At 39.1% G+C, this 20,148-nt stretch overlaps 3 protein-coding genes across 6 annotated transcripts in view; 1 reads left to right on the forward strand and 2 right to left on the reverse strand.

Annotated features, from left to right (window-relative positions):
* Positions 1 to 20,148, forward strand: part of LOC109039213 (uncharacterized) — a 289,108-nt gene that overhangs the window by 42,696 nt on the left and 226,264 nt on the right. The gene's annotated exons all lie outside the window — the stretch shown is intronic.
* Positions 1,783 to 19,934, reverse strand: LOC140225448 (sentrin-specific protease-like). Of its 2 annotated transcripts, XM_072304390.1 has the most exons (4): positions 19,071 to 19,934; positions 7,369 to 7,518; positions 5,367 to 5,426; positions 1,783 to 4,275 (listed from the first exon to the last, which is right to left on the reverse strand). In XM_072304390.1, the coding sequence occupies exon 4, from the start codon at positions 4,239 to 4,241 to the stop codon at positions 3,435 to 3,437; it is 807 nt and encodes a 268-aa protein (XP_072160491.1). In that variant the 5' UTR covers positions 4,242 to 4,275; positions 5,367 to 5,426; positions 7,369 to 7,518; positions 19,071 to 19,934; the 3' UTR covers positions 1,783 to 3,434. The 2 variants fall into 2 exon arrangements, with proteins under 2 accessions (XP_072160491.1, XP_072160490.1); XM_072304389.1 differs by lacking the exon at positions 7,369 to 7,518.
* Positions 8,036 to 14,536, reverse strand: LOC140225447 (uncharacterized). Its single transcript, XM_072304385.1, has one exon. It carries the CDS (start codon positions 14,283 to 14,285, stop codon positions 8,301 to 8,303), a length of 5,985 nt encoding a protein of 1,994 aa, XP_072160486.1. The 5' UTR covers positions 14,286 to 14,536; the 3' UTR covers positions 8,036 to 8,300.

Consider the following 20,148-nt stretch of genomic DNA (forward strand, 5'->3'; position numbering starts at 1 on the left):
GGTTTTTCTTCTTTGTGCGAAGAAAATTTTGCAAAAACTCCTAGGAACGATGTCAATTTGTTCTCCTTTAAAAAAATTACAAAGAGGCGGAGATTTTCAGACACCGCAAACGAGATATTTGATTGCGGACTTGCGCCGTTGATATGATGAATTGTGGAGTTTTTGCGCACAACTTATTCATACACGAGGATGCGCTCATGGAGCGGGGCTAAAACTACTATGGGGGGTTTGCAGAGCAAGGCGATGTGGGCTACTCTCACAACCCAACCGCTGAATGACAATCACACTATCAGCCCCCGCACGGTGCTGACAGGATGATGACTTTTGGGGGCGCCACCAGATAGGGATGGTGTATGCTGAGTCCCTATCAAGCTCAGATGGTAGAGCGTACGTACAGACAATGGTAATTTACCTCGTGAAATAAATGAAGAGACCAGATGTATGAAGACCAAGGTTTATTTGTCCACAGCAACAAGGGCAGGTTGTACAAGGGTACAAGTTGGCGGGCGAATTGCTCCGGGGTTCCGAACGGCAAATTGCTCGAGCGGGAAGACTGATTTACCGACGCGGCAGCGAATTCTGCTCAATGGCTAGACTGACTCTGGGGGCCGGGAGGCTAACTTCGGTACAGTATAGGGTGTGGGTGCTTTTAGCTAACCGTCCTTAGCTGAGACCTGAGAGAGACTGACTTCACCCATTTTCCGGAGTTTTCATCAAACCTCGGATGGAGGGGAGATGGCGTGGGTTCCCACGCGAAAACTCCAAGAAAACAGCCGAAGCCAGCGTTTTTGGCTCTGGTCATAAGACACCAAATCACATATCCCTGGAACATCACATGCAGGCTGCCGGATTTGGAGACCCGAAATCGCCGGGTCCGATGATGTTAGTGAAACAACAGCGATTTCAGTGCCCCCTCCGGCAACCCGCAGATGAGCAGCTGGATTCGGCATCATATGGCCATAGGACGCTGTCTCTCTCAGATCACTGGTCCTTATGGGTGATCGGTCTGTCCCTCGCATGTTAGCGATCACATATCCGCGACATGATGTCACCATGTCGCGCGTGATCTGTAGCTGGACCACCCGAGTGACATCCCGACCGCCGGACGCTTTCCCTCTCCAAGGCGCTTCACAGCTGATTCCTACAAGTAAGTTCATCGGGGAGTGCACCCTGGAGCTTTAAGCTCGAGCTTTCACTCTCCGACGAACTTACCAGTTTCAGTTTGTTGCGAATGGGGTGACAGTTGTCACTATCACCATCCATTCGTCACATCCCACTCATCTCGACTGAAAGTGTGTCCTCACACTTTGACCAGCGAAGCCTTTCCGCAAACTAAACAAATGTGTCTGCAAGCTTTGGAGAAGGAAGTCGAAATATAGGTCATGTCTGCTGAGTACGGGCTGAAACGTGAGTCTAGGGGGGGTAGAGGACGCGGCTCACAGCTGGTGGAGCCCCAATCCGCTGATGTGGTGTACCGATCTGCTTCTCATCAGCTGTGCTCCGCTTCCCTCACCCCGCCCTTACACAAAAATGCTGACCTCAGCATTGACTTTACATTATTCAACTCCTGAGGATGTTCTGTGACCTGTATTTTACCTTCTTTGCGAAGCTTTGAGACAATAATAACTTGTGGATTGGAGCAATTCGCCCTGTAACTAGTATAACAGAATACGATATATATCTTGGATAGATAACCGGAAGATTAAGTGAATTATAAATGATACAATAAATGACATAAGATACAATAACATGATACAAGAACAGAATTTATGGTACGTAGCAAGTAAAAATTTTCGGAATTAGTGGTACGCATTCGTGCATTCGTCTTTTTTAAAAAAAATTCTAACAACAACATCAAAAATTTTCAAAAATTTCGTAGAAAACACTAACATCCAAATAATTAAAGTATCCAAATCGGGATTCCAGATTGATAGACTAAATTTGATAAGTATTAGAAATTGCAAGTTATCAGAGGAAAGACAAACATAATATATAGGCATGTATTCAAACATTGTTTTGGCTTCCACCCTCAGCTTATGCGTGGGGTAGAGGTATTCAAGATACATAGCAAAAAAAAAAAAAAACTACTAATTTGAAAATGCAAGTTATCAGAGGAAAGGCAAACATAATATATATACAAGTATCCAAAAATTCATTTTGGCTTCCACCCTCAGCTTATGCGTGGGGTAGAGGTACTCGAGATACATAGAAAAAAATACTAATTTGAAAATGTAAGTTATCAGAGGAAAGGCAAACATAATATATATACATGTATTCAAACATTCTTTTGGCTTCCACCCTCAGCTTATGCGTGGGGTAGAGGTATTCAAGATACATAGCAAAAAAAAAAAAAAAAACTACTAATTTGAAAATGCAAGTTATCAGAGGAAAGGCAAACATAATATATATACAAGTATCCAAAAATTCATTTTGGCTTCCACCCTCAGCTTATGCGTGGGGTAGAGGTACTCGAGATACATAGAAAAAAATACTAATTTGAAAATGTAAGTTATCAGAGGAAAGGCAACATAATATATATACATGTATTCAAACATTCTTTTGGCTTCCACCCTCAGCTTATGCGTGGGGTAGAGGTACTCAAGATACATAGTCTTCCATAAAAAAAAATCAAAACTAAAACAATTTTATGAGGCTTGGAGCATAACATAATCTTGTTTTATGTAAATTATATGTGGTATGAATAGCATAGCATTATCAGTAAATAGAAGTAAAATGTTGAAATTGAAATTAAAATAATTAGTCTTACTAAAAAACAAGATATCAAGGGTGGTTAATTACTAGACATTTAATTAAAAATCTAAGAAAAGGAGGAAAAAATAAATCAAAGTGTAAAATCAGAATGTAAATCAAAATATAAAAATAAGTCAAAAATAATTTAAAAAAAAAATTAAAATGGAAAGGGAATAATCTTATTCTAATCATCAATCTTAGAATTACATGTATACATACATAACCATGCTACCATGATATAGTAGAAGTTTGGGTAGTGCCGCTGGGTAGTCACGCCCTCCTATGTTTTTACTGCGGGAGGGGCCCGCAGGGTAGTCGTGCCCTCCTATGTTTTTACTGCGGGAGGGGCCCGCAGGGTAGTCTCGCCCTCCTATTGTTTTGCTGCGGGAGGGGCCCGCAGGGTAGTCGTGCCCTCCTATGTTTTTACTGCGGGAGGGGCCCGCAGGGTAGTCTCGCCCTCCTATTGTTTTGCTGCGGGAGGGGCCCGCAGGGTAGTCGTGCCTTCGATGCGCGTGATCTTCAAACACAGTTTAAAAAAAAAAGTTTTTAACTTTCGCTGAGAAAAAAATGTTCAAAATTTATATAAAAATTAAGAAGGTTCTTAAACTTTAAAACTTTAAAATGTTCGTGACACCGCACTGAAAAAAAAAACAATGAGAGTTAATGTTAATGGTTAATGAGGGTCAATTATGTTCTAAACGTTTCAGAATCAATATAATGTCTTTTTGGTATAACCGCACTTTGTTTATCCCCGTTTTGAGAAGAAACCTCGATTTTCTTTGTTTAGTTTTGTGGAGGAATTTTCTCATATCGATGAGATTTTGCTTGGTTATCCACACATCCTCTAGCTCTTTGCAGGCCGATGGCGGATGTTGTTGCCGAGGTCTGTAGAGGTTGCGTAGAACTCCACTGTAGGGTTGTCCGGTTGAGAATGGGCTTGCTTTTCGTTGTACAATTTGTAGCCTCAGTTGGTCCCTTAGATTGCAAGTTTCGAAGTCAAACGGAGCCCTCCGCGCCACTGACTCTGCATATGCACACGTGAACTCTCCGCATGCCCAGGTGTTGTTTTGAGAAGGGGCGTCCACCTCTGCGAGGTACCACGCTCTATCTCCAAATAGTGTGTTCCCAGCGCTCCGCAGTAGTTCCAGTTCGGTGCTTTTGTCATCGGGGATGCTGTCAATCCAGTAGATTGATCCTTCTCTCAAGTCATACACCACCAATGTCCAATGAATGTTGTTGTAATGAACTGGAATGAGTACTAATTCCAGTTCATTGATGTTGCATTTCTTGAACCTGCCTTGCACGGCACTTGGACCTCTATTTCTTAGCGATGTGAAGAAATAGGTGTCCAAGGTTTTTATCTTAGGGAGGTTGGATTCGCTAGTCGCCCTTTGTTGGAGCAATTCGAAGTACGCTGTTATCACTTCGTCGCTGAGCCATTTCTGGGATGATAGCAACTGCATGGCCTCATTGCTTATGTGCATTTCCATGATCGCGTCTGAGATGTGGCGGAGCACTTCGCCACTATTTTAACATGAAAAAATTAATAATTACATTTAACATATGTACAACCTTGGTCTTCTTCAGATAAAATAATACATGATAAATGTTGGTATGCTAACTCCTAATATAATAAATGATAAATAAAAATTGAGACTTACAACCTAAATTTACCAAATCGGCTTTCTCCACCTTCAGGTTAGTTCCGTGAGGTAGAGATAAGCTATTTTTTTATTACCTGTGGTTAGTACTTAGTAATTAGAGCTTTGCACGAATCACATCTCCCGAGTGCAGTACAATAAAATGGTAGATGCACATTTCTTTCATTGACCTCAATAGGCGGTAGTATGGTCGGTGCATTAGCAAATTGTGGGGCAGGTTTACCCCTGAGAATTTGGCGTTTCAGTCTTTTGCGCTCACTTGCGCCCTTTCTATTACCACCTGCTGTTTTCTTATTGTATGGTCTTGATATCTTATGGTCTTGGTTTGTTTCATTAGGTAGGGTCACACACTTGGTAGGAGAAATTTGCTCTAACATGTTGTTATTAATGATCTTTGATGGCTTCCATTTTAATTTACATGATTTTTTTATTCCGGGAATTGCTCTATTCTTTTTACGTTCCAAATTTTTCTTGTCTTTTGTTACTATGCCCAAGAGAGTGTCATGCTGTAATGTTATTCTATGCTCAGTAATATTTGTTAATTCTATGGAGATAATATTTTTTTTTATTGTCTTAACCAGCCCTTCGCTAGCCCTTACTAATGTGTTTGCCACTTTTTCTGGAGAGAACCAGTAAGTTTCGCCTTTTAAACTTTCTCTCTTTTGTTGGATATAAGCAAACACATTTGCCGTCATATTCTCTGTTAATAAGACTGCGTTTTTTAGCAAAACATTATAGCACGGTGCAACAGTGGGTTGTCTAAATATCCATGTTCCTCTATCCTCTCTTATGTTGTTATATCTATCGGGATATATTTCATAGCCGGATATTATTGTCTCCAATTCTGGTGCATCCGAGGTGTAATATTTCGCTTTTAATTGCTGCTTGGGTTTCATTTTTGTGGGTAAGATTCAATAAAAAAGAATATTGCACTAATACTAATCTTAATTTTACCTAGTTTTATTGGTTCTTCCGTCTCTGGTTAGAGTGCGTCCTTCGAGAGTTCTCTCCAACCTAGTGAAGAACAGACATAATAAAGCATGTAAGCACAATCCTGCAATAGAAATTGTATGTGTTATATACCTATTATATGTGTGATGACGTTTGTGGGCGGGATAATGAGTATTATATTGTATGAGAGTTAAATTTTATAATATACGACTAATATTAATGAGTATCTATTACATTAATTAAATTTTTTGGAATATTATTTCCACCTCCACCATTATTTCTGTACATTCATTTATGTTGATTTGTGTATCTCATGACCTTTTTCTCCACCCTCAACTTATTTAGGGTAGAGAGAAATGAGTACCTTCTCTCCACCTTAGCGTAGCGTTGGGGTAGAGAGGTAGGAGACAGGTATAAGAATTAGATGAGCTACATACATTATTTACATTTCCTATTTCTCCACCCTCAAGCAGAGGTGGGGTAGAGAGTTAGGTGTTATCAGTTTCATTCAATTATGACAATCGTGAAAAACAAAAAATTTAAGATAAGTTGTTTTGTAAGTAATCGTGCATTTTAATGGAGTGCAAAATTTTGGTGAGACAATTCCGTTTCAGTGATCTCCCCTTCAAATTTTTCTAAATTTTCTACCGTTTTTCTTCTCTGACGTAGTCGCTACCTCCTCAATTATTATTACGTCCTCCAATTCTATGTGTTCCTTGGCTGCTCTTTTTCTCTTCTCCTCTCTTTGCTTGATCTTTTTTGCTATAAAAGCTGCAATAATCACTAGAATGATAAGTCCGGTCAATAATAGGTGGGATCCATGTAGGATTTTTGAAGCGTTATCGAATGACACAATTTTCTCGTTGAGCTCTTCAACGTGATCTGTTGCCAATACTAATGTTATGTTGAAGGGAGATACATCAAAATCGATTGTGTCTTGTAACACATGAAAGGCCGGCGATTGCGTGTAATATAATTTATTATTGTGCGTTAAGGACGGGGTGTCCTCGTAAGTGCATACTGCAATCCCAGAAACTTCAATTAAGGCCCCTGTTTTCTTTTGTTGTACCGTTGCTACCTGATTTTTATTTAAGATTATGAGGCCGTCATCATACAGTATTGGGTTAGTTAATTCTATCATTTTGATTCTCGCTAGATCGGCATCAGTGCATATGTATGTGTGGCCTTCCTTATGACATTTTTCCACCGACATCTTACTGCTTTCCGCCACGTAAACTGGTTGAAAGACTTTTAGTTCATTACCTACTTGTTTTGTAGCAATACTTAAAAGCACCTTTTGTTTTCGTTTGAGTAGAGGAATAGTAAGGGCACCCCTTAAAATTTCAGCGGTTGCTTCTTCCACATTTGCTGAGAATTTTGCTGTTTGGTATAAGAGATAAGGTTTCCTTACGTATATTGTGTCATGCAAAATGTTAGTTTCACGTATCAATTGTGTAATTTGGCTAGGTGGAATTATTTTACTGGTTAGGCGCTCTGAGTGTAGACTCTGTAGGATGTCATCAAATTCTTGCAAAAGAAAGTGTTGATACATCATGAAAGTAACATTTCGCTCCACATTGCACGCAAGTTGTTTGTTCCCCTCTGTAATGTGGTGCAGATTCCTCCTAATTGCAATAAAGGTCTGCTCTACCTCATTCCTATCCTTCATGATTACTTTCTTCAAGTATGCCCCTTTTGTGTTTACCTCATGACGGAGTTGCTCAATTCTACCTTGTGAGGTAACATAGTCAAACCCAAGCCACGCTACCGCTCCGATTCCTAGCGCTGCAAACGCAAGTGGACTCCTTTTCGTGCGTTCAGTTTGTAAGTCGCTTAAGTTATCTCTGAAAGTTTCCTCATTTAATATCCTAAACATAGAACCCAGTACATCTGACTTATATTGTTTTTGACAAATTTCATAATGCATTGTTGTATCTATTACTAATTTTAATATTAATTCTCCGTCCTTAAAGTAAGCTCGCCGCTCCGTTGCGTATGTTATTACCGTGTCGTTCTTCACCTCCATGCATGCTTCAGTTACTTCTCGATGCATCATTAGAAGTGCGCTCAGCATAATTATCCCCAGTGCTTTCTCCATTTTTGTGTGTAGTTGATCTTTTCAACGGTCAGCCACACCTCTCTCTGCACACGCCAACTACAGGGCAGATTATAATCAATTCATAATTAGATGATTTGTGCAGGAAGAAGCTCGGCTTTTCATTGGTTGATCAAGAATGTTAAAAATATAAACCCATAGGAAGCCACTTTACCGAGTTGCACCGCTGCAATCTGCGATAAGTTTTTCCTTCAATTAAGAATGTAGACTACGTAATTTGGCACGTTATGATTTCGGCCCAACTACCGGCGTTACGCCAATTCCAAAACATGGTTCACAACATGGTTCCAAACATGGTAAGATTACAGAAGCACCTGAGAAGCACCTGAGATTAATCGAAGAGCAAGTGCAAGAAGAGGGAGGAAAAAAAAATTTTTTTTTTTTTTTTTGAGTTTGCACCACTGCAGCCTTCGATAAGTTTCTCCTTCAATTAAGAATGTAGACTACATAAATTGGCACGTTATGATTTTTGCCCAACTACCGGCGTTAAGCCACCTAAAACATGACTGCAACTGCAAATTTCATTGAATTTGAAGTACATTTACGGGAATTACAGAAGTACCTGAGAAGCACCTGAGATTAATCAAAGTGCAAGAAGAGGGAAAAAAACAATTGTTATGACTTTCAGAAGTGCGGTAAAGATTTAACTTTGTTCAATTTATACCATTATGCGTATTACTGAAAACTTTAAATGCGTGCGACCTACCCTCATTTAGTAGCTTGAATAAAAAATACGTTTTTTAGGAGCAATGACTTAAGACCCTAATAAAAATAACTTACTTCTCTGGTTATTGCGGTCCTCACTATTGTTATCACGTAATTTAATATTTTTCTCCTTGCCACGCGTTTTCTTGTTTACATTGATTTATGAATTGAGCCCAACATGCATTGGTTGTCAGTAGGTTAGCGTTACCCACTATTATGTTTAAAGCCCTGGCTCTCGTTAACATTACATTAAAGCGTTTAGGGTCCTTTAAAAAACCTAAAGAGGTTTTTTGAGCATTTGCTCTTTTTGATCGTACCGTTGATATTATGACTACCAATTTCTCCATTCCTTGGAACTGTTCCACTGTTCCAACCACAATTTTTGACCAATTATTTTCGATTAATTTTTGTGTGATTTTATGTATCTGACCTCGATACGGCGTAATGACCCCTATATTCTCTTGTGTTATTACCTTATTTTTCAACCCTGGCGTTGTTAATAGTTTATGTAAATAAGATACAATTACATCAGTTTCATCCATATTATAGTAGCTCTTACTGAGTTCATCTTGTTTTTCTTTACCTGTAACATTATGAAAAACCACCGGATGGTTTTTATTAGGCAACCAATTTGAACCAATTGCTGCCGTTATGATTTTACTTTGACCTTCCGCAATCAACTCACCGCCGTAGAATAATTTGTTTGGTAAATTAATAATGGTCTTATGCGAACGGTAATTTCTAATTAATTTAACCGCATTATTAGGATGATATCCGTTGTTGCTAGAATAAATTTGTAATTTCATTAATCTTTCCAGTAGTGAGGTTCCCAGCCCAAAGTTTGTCGCCCAATTTGACATTATAACTGGAGATAGTTGAAATGGGTCCCCCGCTAGGATTATGCGAGTCGGATTTTTGCCAGCATTTGCTAACCCTGCCCATGGAATCAGAATTTCTGGTTCAATTGCTAAAGATGCTTCATCCACAAAGATGTGTGTAAAATGTGGGCTCGTTCCCAAACCCGCTGACACAAGTTTTCCAGCTCCTACCAGAGTTGTTGCGAGAATTGTATGTTTTCTCAGCTGATGTGCTTTAAAATTTACCACCTCATTTTTAAGATTTTTATTGTAACATTGTGCCTTCAAAATTTCTTCAGGAATTGACGTTATTTTTCTGTTGACTGGGTAAAGGCGCAATAGCTGTGTGGCAGAAATATGTTTTAGCAATGATACTGTAATGTTATCTACCACTGAATTTGATGGAGCGCAAACCAGTATTTTAGTGTTAGTGTCATTGGCTCGATCATATAGTTGATTGATTGCCTCTACTATTGTTGCAGTTTTTGCCGTCCCCGGTGGGCCAAAAATGATCAACGGTTGAACTGACGAAACTCTTAATATACTCTTTATTGCAGTTGCCTGCTCTGGGTTATTTTCAATTTTTGGATTAATCCACTTTATTGGGTCATTAAAATTTTTGGGCACTAGTGTATTTTTTGAAGGAAATAGTGCCTCCCTATCCATATTTTCCGACTGCTGTAAGGCTCTATGAGCACTTTTAAAGGGATAGCGATTTAGCATGAACGTGACACTCGCTCTATCGCCATCTGAATAATTGAAAAAGAATGAAGCCGGTAAATCAATCTCTGTTGTTTCATTTCTAATTTGTTTTACCACTCCATAGTAAGCCTGGTCCGGGAATTTTGTTAACGTAACTCTAACTTTATCTCCTATATTTAATACTGATTTTTCTTCTCTAAGTCCTGGCACCTGGACTGCCATGTATTCAGTCGTCTCCAAAAGCGGAACATCTCTCAATGCATAACCTCTCAAATTTTTGGCTGCTTGGAGTTCTTCCAAATACAGTGCTAAGTCAAATCTGTTTTTGTAATTTTTTGGTGTTAAAGCGATGTCGTTTGGTTTACATTCTCGGAAGATTTTCTTGTACTCCTCATGCAAATTTGCCTCCATCTGTGACTCTGAGGGAGGGGGGATTTGTTCTTTGTTAGCAAGAGCTGAAATTACTTGAGGAATAACATACTGATCCAATGACACTTTCCCCGGTCGAGGCTCAATTGTTAACACTGATGTTCTCGCTGACCTATTCTCCGATGACAACTTGGCTATGTGCTGAGTTTGTGTTTTCCTCTTCTTCCTCACTCTGTTTACCCCGCACGTGCCTCTCCTGTGTTGTTTTATTATTTTTGATGCTAATATTGAGTAGACATTCGCTCTTAATTTTTCTGGATTGAGATATGGACGCAACCGATCAATCTTTATTTTCTTTAATTTTGGGTGTTGTTCTGAACCTTGATTGATTTCATAAATTGAGTCTGTTATTTTCTTTGTAATTATGTATGGACCTCGGTATTGAATGGACAGTTTTTTCATTACTCCAGGTTTGACCGCTGGATGGAAAAGTAACACTTCACTCCCTATTTCTAGTTCCATATGCCTCTTTTTTTCATTATGAGTTTTTCTTTGTCTCGCTTGCGCTTTGAGTATTGCTGTCATTGCCTTTTGGCGTATTTCTTCCATTCGAGTTATGCGTTTTTCCAATGGAATGGGAGGAGGTAAGGTCCCAAACATGAAATCAATCGGGTGCGTCGGTCTCACTCCAAAAAGTAATTCAAACGGTGATTTACCCGTTGACATATGCACATGTCTATTCAATGCTGCTGTTGCGATCGGGACAAAAATATCCCAATTTCTTTGGTTTTTGTCCACGTATTGTTTAATTATGGTTTTAATTAATTTAAATGTAATTTCCACTTGCCCTGATGTCATCGGTGAATATGGACAGTTTGTTTTCATCCCGCAGCCCATTTTTGTTAGCATGCTCTTTACAGAGTCTGCAATAATGGATGCTCCGCAATCAGAGTGTACCATTTGAATAGGGCCGAACATTAAATTCAATTTATATAAGAAGTTTCCTATTGTTGTAGCGTTATTATAAGTAACAGCCTCCGCATGCATGAATTTAGTAAAGTAATCAATTGCACAGACTATGTAACATTTTCGTGAGGTGCTTGCCCTGAATGGGCCTGCTACATCCACCGCAATTCTCCGAAAAGGGTAGGGTTCAATTTTTGTGGATGTCATTTTCCCCGCTACTAGAGTGTTTCTGTGTTTCGTAAGTTGACATGTTTGGCAAGATTTAACCCAATTTACTACATCCTTTCTTAAATCAGCCCAGAAAAACCTGCTACAAATCTTCTGGACCGTCTTAAAAATACCTGGATGCGAACTTTCAATATCATCATGGAAAGCTTTCAAAACTTTAGGTCGAAGAGCTTTTGGTAGGCATAAAAGTCTATCTCTTCCCTCTGGCCCATATTTCTTTTTATACAGTTTTCCGTCTTCTGCAATGAAGAACTGTCTACTTTTCTTTCTCTCTTTTGACGTTACTTTGTCAGGATTTCTGAGCGCTGCAATCATTACTGAGAATTCCTCGTCTTTAGCCTGTTGCTCCGGTATGTCGTTAAGCATTAAAGTTGCAATGAAATTTAGTTCCTCTGCCCCTGGTATTGATCTTGAAAGTGCATCAGTATTTTTAATTATTCCACCACTTTTGTACCTTATGTCCAGATCATAGTCTGATAATTTTATTGCCAATCTCGCCAAACGATTACTGTTGTTCTGCAATTTCGTGTACTGTTTTAAGGCCGAATGATCAGTAATTACCCTCACTTTCTTCCCGTAAATGTAAGGACGGAACCTAGATGTCGCTTTAACGAGACCATTTAATTCTAACTCTGTAATAGAATACCTTTGCTCAGCCGGGCTGAACAAGCATGAATAATAACATACTGGTTTAATTGTGTTCTCATCAATAATTACTGATAATACAGCCCCAGTCCCAAACTTGCAAGAATCAACTTCGAGTTGGATGTCTAGTTCCGGGTCAAAGCACGCTAGAACTGGAGCGCTAGTTAACAGAGATTTAATTTTCATGAAAGCTTCTTCAGCTTCATCGTTCCACTGAAATGGGCTGTTTTCTTTTTTTACTAAGTCATAAAGAGGTTTACATATTATGCTTGCATTTTTTATGAAGCGTCTATAGTATGATACCAATCCTAACAACTTTCTAACTTTATTTACGGAGTTGGGTCTTTCATAATTAGTTATTCCTTGAATTTTTTCAGGATCAATTTCTAAGCCGTCTCTCGTGAGGCGGTATCCGAATACCGATATTTCCTCACATCCGATTTGACATTTCGCATAGTTTAATTTAAGATTAAATTTTCTACATCTTTGCAAACAAAGCCTCAGGCTAGTTAGCATGTCATTTAAATCTGTGCCTATTGGATATAAATCATCAACGTAGGGTAATACCCTATTATACAGCAGACCTGCCAACATTTTATATATCATATTTTGAAATTCCGCGGGTGCATTTGCGTATCCTTGAGGCAACACCTTAAAACATAGATGGGCAAAGGGCAAGCTAAAACCTGTATACTTTTTACTATTTTCGTCTAATTTTAATTGCCAATATCCATGAGAAGCATCTAGTTTACTAGCCATTTTACAAGATGTGATTGCCATTAGTGTGCTTTCAAGATTTGGCAGTGGAAAGCGGACCTTTTTGACTAATGTATTTAGGACTCTAAAATCTTGTACTAATCTGAATTCATCGCCTTTGGGTATCAGTAAGGCAGGTGATCCATACGGAGAATCAGACTCCTCCACTATTCCGCATTCTTTCAATCGCTCTACTTCTTTTTGGAGCCACATTAATTCTTTATGTGACAGTCTATAGGGAGGTTTATAAATCATCTCTTCTTTCTCCAGTTGTATTTTTATCGGTTCATAATTAACACATCCTCCCTGTAGCTGTTGCCCCGGGAACAAAAACACATCGTGAAAGTCTGAGAGTATCTGATACACCTTATGACGATCGTCTAATGATAAGTTTTGGTTTACCTGTATGAGCTTCAAGTCCTCCCAATGTGGAAATGGCTTCAAGATCATTTCAGGTTTATTTCCTGCCTTTACCGATCCCACTATTGCATCCTGATATAAGATCAATTTGTGTAGGTTTTTGTTCCTTAATATTACTTCATTCAAATTGTTGTCTAAATTGCTCGTTAAGAGGTCCAGTTTTTGACTGATTCTGTGCCGTACTGGTTTTATCGTGATTTTCCTAGAATTGAATTCTCCCGTAATGTAAACAGGTACCGATTTCACTTCATTAGGATTGAATATTACAGACTCTCTTATTTTGATCACCTTATTGGGTACCGATGGTGCATCCTGCATCTCTACCAAGTCATTCGGGGTCCCAGGAGTTTCTGCATCAGAAGACAAATGACGATTTTTCTTTACATCGCAAATGCTTACTAATATTTTTGGTCTCGCATGTGTTCTTCTGATGGAGAAACTTTGCAACTCCGAACTGCCATAGTCTTGGGAGAAGGGAATTTCTACTGTTTCCTGCACATTTCTTGTTAAAGATACTGTTTTTGTATTGAAGTCAATTTTTGCTTTGAAGTGTTCAAAAAATGGCACCCCTAATAATATTGATGCCGGAAGTTCCTTAGCTACAAATGCACACTGCAGTAAATTTACATTTTTTAGTTTTATGTCTACGGTAGTTTCCCCTATTGGTTCAAAGGTATCACCTGATGCAGTTAATAATTCTAGATTATCCACCGATGTTATTGAATTCTGATTTACCACTTTTAAGTTCACGACATTTATCCCACTCCCGGTGTCGAGAAGAATATCTACTTGCCGGCCGTTTATGCAACCCTCCACTCTTAAAGGTTTGCTTAACGTTGTCTTACCTACTTCTTCATGTTTTATTGTGCTTACAATCGCAGTTTCAGTTCTTTCGCTCAGAACTGATTTCAACTGGCCTTCTATTTGCGCAGCCAACATTTCCTTGCCCCTATCGTTCAACAAATAACCGCTCGTTTCAAACATTTCTTCCGTGAAATTTTCTTTAGACACATTAAGTCTGTTTAGTGTAGGACTTACATGTAATTGTCCCTTTATGGTCGTATTTATTACACATATTTTTTTATTTAATTCTTCTCTGTCATATCTCGGCAGTATTGGTGAAAAAATAATATGCATACTTTTCGATAGGTCTGCCATTTTTCCGAGTGGCAAGCTGTTGACAAATGCAGGGCAAGAAAAGTTAGCCTTCGAATTACTTTGTATGTGGAAATCTATACCGCCCGCTATTATTATCGCAATGACTTTTTGATCTCCATTAATTTTTATTGACTCTAAATGTTCCAATGCCTTATCTAACGTCAGGCTCGTGGCACAGTATACTTCAAGTTCACCTAAAGGTTGAAGCAAGGTTTCTAATTTGGCCTTTACTCGCTGAACATGGACATCTCCTACCACTATAACTCGCACATTTCTACTTTCTTGTGAGGTTTTATTGGTTGGTATTTGTAAGCTCACTAGTGTACTTTCATTGGTAGTTACTCTAACAATATGTCCTATTGGAATGTTTGCCATTAACTTTAGTGGAACATTCAGATTATTTATAATCGAAACCAAAAACTCATTGCGATTTATCAGTCTTACCTTTACGTTTGGTTTTATTTCCGCATCCTGTAATATAAATGGATCAAATCTGAAAGTTTGATTTTCCCGCTTCTCTAGTTTTGGCACCGTAGCTTTAACCAAAGTTTGTTCTTGAGGGATCAGAACTACATTTTCTAATAAATAAACCTTTGTTTTAAAAAATGACTCCTTTTTCGCCTCTTTAGTCTGCAATTTTGAGTCGTAATCGCGAGGCTTCTCTAGTTTTTTTGCATTTTACCATTAATTTTACCTTCTAAAATTCTGCACGAACTGGCAACGTGGCCAAAACCAGAGCAGTATTGACAGATCGGACCACCAGAATTCCGACGCTCATTGGAGCTATCTCTCTGTTCATTTCTATTATCTCTTTCTTTGGATGAGCTTCTTGTCATTTGTCGGTATCTGTCAGCACTGCCCGGCTGTGACTGAGTTTTATTTACATTTAGTAAACAATTTTTGGCATAATGATTTATGCCCTTGCAAATATAACATAGAATATCAGTTTTCGCGGCCATATTTTCACTAGTATATTGCGATTTTTCTTTCGATCCCTGCTGCGTAGCTAGCCGAGAGATTGCTGCCACCAAATTATCTATTGTTAATGTGTTATTTTCTGCGTCTACGTTTGGCAACGGTGTAACCTGGGCTGTTAGCAATGTCTCGAGCCTATCAATTTTCTTTTTCAATAGTTTTTCCTCCTGCCCGAGATTCTCGCTACCAGACTCAGCAGTTCTGTTGTCATTTAATCCTAGCGACTCTTCCGCTCTCTCAATGTTTTGCTCAAGCTCTTCTAACGTGTTATTTCCAAATTGTTTCACTATTCTTCTCGGTTCGGGCAGGAGTCCGTCTATTACATGAATAATAAATTCTAAGTCAGCTAAATTATTACCGACTCTAGTTTTTAATCTTGACATGGCGTCAAAATAATCCATTGGGCGTTCGGACAATTTTTGCTTACGCGCACCTAAAGTTTTTAACGCTGATCTATTTGCTGCAGGTTGAAATCGATTTTTAACCTCCTCTTTTAATTGTATCCACGTTAATTGCTCTAATGCTGCTCTTTTCCTATCATACCAATCCCTGGCACTGCCACCTAAAAAGTATGCTAAAACCCTTTTCGCAGTATCGTCGTTCCAGTTGTACGCGGCTTTTTCTACATCGAGCCTACGTAAATGTTCATCAATATCCTCAGTGATTTTCCCCGTGAAATGCGGTATGCGCAACTTCACGAAGTCCGGATTTTGCGCCATAACTGGAGGGTTTTGCCCTTCTCCTTCGGATTCCGTATGCTCGGACTCCAAATGCTCGGACTCCGATTGCTCAGACTCTGACTGCTGAGATTCCGAGTGCTTGGATTCCGAGTTTTGTGAATCTGAGTGCTCTGATTCTGAGTTTTGCCCTTGTCTTACCCTTTTTTTTAGCACTATTTCTTCCCTAAATTCTATTTCAGGTAGAATACTATTAATAATATTTTCCCTGTTTGCGTTTTGAGGGTTGTTACTATTTGAATTTAATGTAAAATTAGGTGCCAAACCTACACCCGAATCCCTGAAAGTGGAATTACCAGTGGTGAAAACAACTTCTGAACCCCGTAGTGATACAGATTTAACTATGGATTTACCTGCAGATGTGCTCCCTGAAAAACTCGGTACTTCAGGGTCAAAATGACACCGTGGAGGTTGGTTTTCGCTCTGTTCTCTTTCTTTTTGCGCGCGTGTTTTAATTAAGCTTTGTAGTTGAGGGGGTGAGTTTGGTGAGTTTGCGATTATTTGTCTTAACGCCGCGCGTGCAGTGTCAACTCGGGAATAATTATATGCATAGAGTCGCTTTGCTAATTCAACCTCTAATCTATCCGCCGTCAATCTGCTAATATCTGCTGGGTTTCCTTCCTCATCAAACTCTATTGATTTTACTATGGGGTGGAGCTCTTTTACTCTTGACTCATATTCTTCAACAGATTCATAGACTGGTACGTAGGCAGTTATCTCTGGTCGAATTTTGCTAGGACTCTCACTTACGACTTTGCCTAGTCTTTTTGTCAGAAACTCTATAACTTTCTTTACTGGGATTGATTTTAGTAATTCTAATGCCTCTGTAATTTTAACATGTGTGTCGATTCTTAATGGAGTGTTTAATCTTATTAGCGGTAAAAGTTCTAAGATGGTTAAATTGAAATTTTCATTATTGATCAGTAATGTCACGGTATGCATTTGAATTGTAGTCTGACATACTTGACAATTAAATTGCGCAGCAAGCTCTCACAGAATATTATTCCCAGTTATTCACTGATTTTTTTATTACACAGTAACACCTATGAATGTCGTTATTAATGATATTTACGGCAACAGATCACGCAACCAATATGCTCAATATCGTAGAATCTGTAATCAATATTACCTGTCTATTATTGATTACGTCGAAAAATTGTTCATAAACTTTTACAAAGGCAAAAATTTCTAGTTCTGCGACCGAAAAATTTTCAACTTCAGTTCCTAGGCAACAAGAAAACACACTCACAATTTTTGGTACACCTTCTTGATCTTTTTCAAAAATTACTGCTTCAATCTTTTCTCGACTTGACTGCAGTTCAATGTAAATTTGATTATTACTAGTACTCAATGTGCTCATTACTAATAGCGTGTGTGATTTTTCTTGTCTCCCAGAAGTCGATGCTTGCTTCGTAGCTATTTTACTTCTTCACCAAAATTTTCCCACCAAAACTCTACACTCCAATTCGCTACTAATTTAGATTTTAATAAAGAAATTTCACGATATCAGCACTGATGTGATTAGTATTGAACACAATAATTTATGTAGTTAAAAAGGTAGATACACATACACAATAGACAAGATTACAGTGATTAATTATAAATGAAATTCCACCAATCTGAGATTTCAAGAACTCAGCATTATTTTTGTCTTTTTCTTATTAATGTTTAGTTCTCTAGCTTTCTGTGCTTCAATAATTAAGTTTGCTACGTTATTTGGATGGGTCTTAATGAATTGGATTTGCTCATACACAACTATATTACCCACTGTTAGTTGATTGACTTTCTCAACAAAGGAATATACTGTAGTGGACTCTCCCTGTACGCTTGTTTGTTCTGCCATGCCATTAACTACTGCAAATCAAGACAATTTTCAGACGGTTTCGACATTAATTTAAAATTTACAATTACTTACCACCTGAAAATTTTACATGCAAGGCACAGGAAGGGGAATTGGATTCTGTAACGAATGGGCTAGGAATTTTATTCAAGGAAGTGTTGTTGTAGGTATTCCGCAAGGAAAAAATGAATCATCAAAATTAGAAAAACTACAGCTGCTATTTTTATAACAAAATTAATTAGGCAACACATTTAGGTTAAATTACTAAAAACGCGTGTCTTTTGATAGGCAAGATTTCTTTTGATTTTTGAGCTCAGAAACAACAATAATCCTGTAAATTTCTCAGCTCCTGATGGAAAAGTTAGAGTTCAGAAACAACATTAATCCTGTAAGTTTCTTAGCTCCAGAAGGAAAAGTTAGAGTTCAGAAACAACATTAATCCTGTAAGTTTCTTAGCTCCAGAAGGAAAAGTTAGAGTTCAGAAACAACATTAATCCTGTAAGTTTCTTAGCTCCAGAAGGAAAAGTTAGAGTTCAGAAACAACATTAATCCTGTAAGTTTCTTAGCTCCAGAAGGAAAAGTTAGAGTTCAGAACAACAATAATCCTGTAAGTTTCTTAGCTCCAGAAGGAAAAGTTAGAGTTCAGAAACAACATTAATCCTGTAAGTTTCTTAGCTCCAGAAGGAAAAGTTAGAGTTCAGAAACAACATTAATCCTGTGAGTTTCTTAGCTCCAGAAGGGAAAGAAAAATAAAAGAGAATTGAAAAATTATTAAAAAGAAGTAAAAGGAGTATTAAAAAGAATTGTTTTAAGACCAGAAGATGTATGAAGAGGGGAAAGGATGGGTGAAGGAGGGAAGGAAGAAAAAAAATTTAATAATTCTAGTCAAATTTCACAAATTCACGATCTGAACACTTGTCTGGATTCTTACTCCCGCTTGGCTAGCAAGAGGTGTTAGTCCAGAATTGGCCAAAACAATCACAGAGACTAATTTTTGACAACACGGAGAATCCACCACTTGGAGCGGGGCTAAAACTACTATGGGGGGTTTGCAGAGCAAGGCGATGTGGGCTACTCTCACAACCCAACCGCTGAATGACAATCACACTATCAGCCCCCGCACGGTGCTGACAGGATGATGACTTTTGGGGGCGCCACCAGATAGGGATGGTGTATGCTGAGTCCCTATCAAGCTCAGATGGTAGAGCGTACGTACAGACAATGGTAATTTACCTCGTGAAATAAATGAAGAGACCAGATGTATGAAGACCAAGGTTTATTTGTCCACAGCAACAAGGGCAGGTTGTACAAGGGTACAAGTTGGCGGGCGAATTGCTCCGGGGTTCCGAACGGCAAATTGCTCGAGCGGGAAGACTGATTTACCGACGCGGCAGCGAATTCTGCTCAATGGCTAGACTGACTCTGGGGGCCGGGAGGCTAACTTCGGTACAGTATAGGGTGTGGGTGCTTTTAGCTAACCGTCCTTAGCTGAGACCTGAGAGAGACTGACTTCACCCATTTTCCGGAGTTTTCATCAAACCTCGGATGGAGGGGAGATGGCGTGGGTTCCCACGCGAAAACTCCAAGAAAACAGCCGAAGCCAGCGTTTTTGGCTCTGGTCATAAGACACCAAATCACATATCCCTGGAACATCACATGCAGGCTGCCGGATTTGGAGACCCGAAATCGCCGGGTCCGATGATGTTAGTGAAACAACAGCGATTTCAGTGCCCCCTCCGGCAACCCGCAGATGAGCAGCTGGATTCGGCATCATATGGCCATAGGACGCTGTCTCTCTCAGATCACTGGTCCTTATGGGTGATCGGTCTGTCCCTCGCATGTTAGCGATCACATATCCGCGACATGATGTCACCATGTCGCGCGTGATCTGTAGCTGGACCACCCGAGTGACATCCCGACCGCCGGACGCTTTCCCTCTCCAAGGCGCTTCACAGCTGATTCCTACAAGTAAGTTCATCGGGGAGTGCACCCTGGAGCTTTAAGCTCGAGCTTTCACTCTCCGACGAACTTACCAGTTTCAGTTTGTTGCGAATGGGGTGACAGTTGTCACTATCACCATCCATTCGTCACACTCAAAAAAATTGTATGACTTCACAAAAACTGACAAAAAATTACTTCATCCGAAGCAGTTGATTGCGTTTTTTCTAACCAAGCAGCACGCAGTGGTCGAAGAGAGCCAGTTCTACGATCAAAATGTGGAAAATTCTCCTGACAAGGGTTCGATACTTTTAATTTGCAAAATATTCTGTTTTGTTCAAACATTCTGAAACGAGCTTGGATACGTTTTAAT

This window comes from Bemisia tabaci, chromosome 9 (genome assembly GCF_918797505.1).
Source record: "Bemisia tabaci chromosome 9, PGI_BMITA_v3".
In the NCBI taxonomy this organism is placed as follows: Eukaryota; Metazoa; Arthropoda; class Insecta; order Hemiptera; family Aleyrodidae; genus Bemisia; species Bemisia tabaci.